This window comes from Lathyrus oleraceus, chromosome 3 (assembly GCF_024323335.1).
Source record: "Lathyrus oleraceus cultivar Zhongwan6 chromosome 3, CAAS_Psat_ZW6_1.0, whole genome shotgun sequence".
In the NCBI taxonomy this organism is placed as follows: domain Eukaryota; kingdom Viridiplantae; phylum Streptophyta; class Magnoliopsida; order Fabales; family Fabaceae; genus Lathyrus; species Lathyrus oleraceus.
This window is the reverse complement of record NC_066581.1, coordinates 352,366,297-352,370,972: the sequence shown is the minus strand read 5'-3', so window position 1 is coordinate 352,370,972 and position 4,676 is coordinate 352,366,297. Positions and strand designations below refer to the sequence as shown.

At 38.5% G+C, this 4,676-nt stretch overlaps 1 protein-coding gene across 1 annotated transcript; it reads right to left on the bottom strand.

Annotated features, from left to right (window-relative positions):
* Positions 1-225: 225 nt before the first annotated feature.
* On the bottom strand, positions 226-663 carry LOC127131252 (uncharacterized). The gene has a single exon (XM_051060182.1). The coding sequence runs from the start codon at positions 661-663 to the stop codon at positions 226-228; it is 438 nt and encodes a 145-aa protein (XP_050916139.1).
* Positions 664-4,676: the final 4,013 nt, after the last annotated feature.

Sequence of the window (4,676 nt, the reverse complement as noted above, 5' to 3'; positions counted from 1 at the left end):
TATTAACACAAAACACCACAAATGTCGACACGGGCCAGCATGTCATAATTCAAACAAAATAATCATTTAAGAAATTTAATAAATTAAATCAAATAAATAATTAAATAAATGATGAATAAAACCCGGGGTGTTACAACTATTTCCCACTTAAAAGAATTTTCGCCCTCGAAAATTACATGACAGGAAAAGCTTCGGCTAAGACTCTTTCATCCTACTCTCAAGCTCTCATGTCACATTTCCACCAGCAGGACCTCCCCAAACAACTTTCATTGAAGTGATCTTTTTTCCCTGCAAGTGCTTCACTTCATGATCCTCAATCCTTAACGACAAAGTCTCAACTGTCAAGTTTTTCTTGACTTGCACAATATCCAACTGGGTCACGTGAGAAAAATCAAGAATGTGCTTCCTCAACTGAGAGACATGAAATACACCATGAAGGTTCGAAAGATGTGGTGGTAACGCCACTTGGTAGGCCACCTCGACTAATCTTTGAAGAATTTGGAACAGACCAATGAAACACGACATAAGTTTCTTAGACTTCCACGCACGGCCAACACCAGTTACCAGAGTAACTCTCAAGAACACATGATCTCCCTCTTGGAACTCAAGTGTTTTCCTCTTATTATCATGATAGCTCTTCTGATGACTCTGCGAAGCTTTCATATTCTTTTAGATCCTCTTGATTCTTCTTAGTAGTCTATTAAACTATCTCAGGTCCAAGCACGACACTCTCACCAGAACCATACCACCATAATGGCGTTCTATACCTCCTACCCTAAAATTCCTAGAACGGTGCCATTCCAATACTAGAATAGAAATTGTTGTTGTAAGTGAACTCTGCCAACGGTAAGTAACTGACACAGTTACCTCTCTGCTCCAAAATACACGCCCTCAGCAAATCCCTCAAAGACAGAATAGTCCTCTATGTCTGACTATCTGTCTCTGGATGATAAGCAGAACTCAACTTCAGCTTAGTACCCATTGCCTCTTGCAAACTCTACCAAACTCTCGATGTAAACCTCATATCTCTATCTGAAATAATGCTCGACGAAAGATCATGCAGGCTAACAACTTTCTCAATATACAACTCAGCCAACTTCTGCAAAGGATAATTGATCTTAATTGGTATGAAATGAGCCGATTTAGTCAGTCTATCAACAACTACCCAGATGGAGTCACATCTCTTCGTCGTCTTTGGTAAACTTATCACAAAATCCATAGAAGTGCTGGCCCACTTCCACTCAGGGATACCCAACGATTGCATCAGACTAGACGGCTTCTGATGTTCAATCTTTGACTTCTGGCAAGTCAAACACACATAAACGAACTCAACTACTTCCTTTTTCATTCCTGGCCACCAAAACATTTTCTTCAAGTCTTGATACATTTTAATAGCATATGGATGAATACTCAAACAACTCCTCAAGAATAATCCTCTTAAGCTCTGGCACATCAGGTACACAAACTATGTTTCTGAATCTCATCACAACATTCTCATCGATCCTGAAATCACCTCTTTTACCTTGATTATTATCATTAAACGGTCAACCAATCCCAAGTCAACTTCTGGCCTTCCCTGATATTTCCAAGGATACCACTAGTCAGCTTCAACGTAATCAACTTCACACTATTAAGAGTCTTTTCACACACCAAACTCATGTCTCTGAATTTCTCAATCAACTCCAATTCTCGAACCATGAGCATCGACACGTGCAACGACTTCCTTCTCAATGCATCAACTACAACATTGGCTTTACCGCGATGGTAACTCAAACCAAAATCATAATCCTTCATAAATTTGAGCCATCTCATCTGCCTCATATTCAACTCTTTTTGATCGAACAAATATTTCAAACTCTTGTGATCACTTAACACTTCAAATCTGGAACCAAACTGACAATGCCTCCAAATTTTAAACATGAACATAATGGATGCCAACTCGAGATCATGTGAAGGATAATTCCTTTCATGAACTTTCAAATGCCTAGAAGCATAAGCCACAACCTAGATATTCTGCAGCAACACACCACCTCGTCCTATCTTCGAAGCATCACAATACACAACGAAGGGTTCACTCGGACTTGGCAAAGTCAAAAGTGGAGTAAACGTCAACTTCTTCTCGAAATCTTGAAAACTTTCTTCGCACTTAACGCTCCACACATAAGCTTGACCTTTTCGAGTCAACTGAGTCAAAGGCAATGCCCTAACTTCGAAAAGCCTTTAATAAACCTTCGGTAATAACCAGTCAAACCAAGAAAACTTCTTATCTCAGTAACAGACTTTGGAATCTCCTATTAGAATACAACATCGATATTTGATGGATCCATTATGATACCACCACTAGATATCACATGGCCAAGGAAACTTACTTCCTTCAACCAGAACTCACACTTTGATAACTTCGCATATAACTTATTCTCTTTTAGGGTCTGCAATAAACACTCTAATGATCCACATGCTCTTCATTAGACTTGGAATATATAAGAATATCGTCAATCAACACAACCACAAATAGGTCTAAGTACGGATGGAATATTCTTTAATGTACTCCATGAACACTTTAGACGCATTAGACACATGAAATGGCATCGTTGAATACTTATAGTGACCATATCTCGTTCTAAATGTAGTCTTCGGAATATCGTCTAACTTCACACGAATATGATGATAACGCGAACACAAATCAATCTTGCTAAGCACACAGACACCAACTAGTTGATCCATCAAATCATCAATCCTTAGAAGTGGATACTTATTCTTGATAGTAACATTGTTCAACTGTCGATAGTCAACATACACCCTCATGCTACCATCTTTCTTCTTAACCAACAACGTCGACGCTCCCCGCGAAGAATCACTCGGTCGAATAAACTTATCCTCAAGTAGATCCTCCAATTTTTTCGTTAGCTCACTCAACTTTGAAACAGACATCCTATAAGGAGCTATCAAAATAGGACTAGTACCAAGTACTAAGTCTATAGCAAACTCCACCTCACACTTTAGAGGAAAATCAATGATGTCAACTATGAACACCTCAGGAAAATCACACACTTGTAGATCCTTAATAATTTTATCGCTTCCCTCACTCAAGGACGCAGGAACCATGAACACTTGAGCACTCTAACTCGGGGAAATCTCTATTTGTCTCGCGGTCATAAAACTCGACTCCGTACTCTCTTCAGATTTCAAGAAACTCCACTGATTTATCAAAACAATTGATAAACACATGGTTGAACTCCAACCAATTCATTCTCATAATAGCATCAAGATGACTTAGAGGCAAACACACTAAGTCAATCCCAATATATCACCCAAAAATTGTCAAAGGACAATTCAAAGACACCAGCAAGTTAGTCACTGAACCATTGGTTGAGGTATCAATGACCATGCTACCACTCATACAAAACACTTCCAAATTTAACCTTGACACACACTCAACAGATATGAACTTCGAATCTTCCTCTTCAACAAACGCAAAAAACAACACTTACTCATCCAATAATCTTCACTCTTGCAATCAGTGGCACGCTGAACCAAACCTCCACACCTAAAACATCTTAGAGAAGTAGAAGGTTATCCCCCACCTTTTTCAATCCCACTCCTACAAGAAAGCAGTTAGAAAAATAAACAAGCACTGACATTGTCTCACACATATGTCGTGTACCAGGGAACAAACAACATTACAAAACCTGGCCGGACTGATCGACCTTCTCTGATTCCATTATGTAACAGCCTACTTCCCGACTCAATAAATAATCAAATAAAACATTCTATCAAGTAGAATGTCACACATCATACGAATAACTCATATTTGAACCACATAGTTAAAATTTTAAACCATTTGATAAGAAGTGGAATTATGAAATACTCTGCACAAAAACCTCAACAACAATATTAGTTTGAAAAATGGTTCATCATAAAATAAAATCAACAGAAAAGATACGCAACATAAACAAATAAATAAAAACTTGTTCACCTCGTGTTACGTATCAGAGCGACTCCAACTATAAGACTTAAATGACAAGCAACTAGAGAGGCACAACATTTTCCTTAACCTAAAGCTCCTACTCAGGTACTTGATTATTTATGCTTTGGAGGAGCACATTTGCAACAACAAAAATAGACTGTGAGAATACATTCAAATAATAAACGACGCATAAACTATAAGGATAGATTCACATACTACACATTCATACATGTATCGGATATGCACCTCAAATACCATGTGTTAACATCTCACCCACATCACAGTCAAACTCACTCAATCAGGCAAGAGTATCCATCGATGCACAAGCATCTCATATGCACAAATCATTATAGAATGCAATGCAACAATCGACTTGACTCATGCCCGTCACAGTCCCCATTCTGAACCAGACTCATAACTCAGCTCTATATGCACGTATTACCGACTCAATAAATGGTTCTTCATATGAATCGAGTTCAAATCTCTGTGAATCCCAAGCCCCCACTCTGAGCTTGGGAGAAGTCATTAGTCCCCATTTTGAACTAGCAAACATGCCTCTTTCATAACAATAACAACATATGATGCATGACATTAACAATGCAAAACAACCTCACTCTGACTGTACATGATTATGCAAGAACAAAACGACGAATACATCCCCACTCTGACTGTAAGCAATCATACAACAACAACATAGCAAAGATTACAG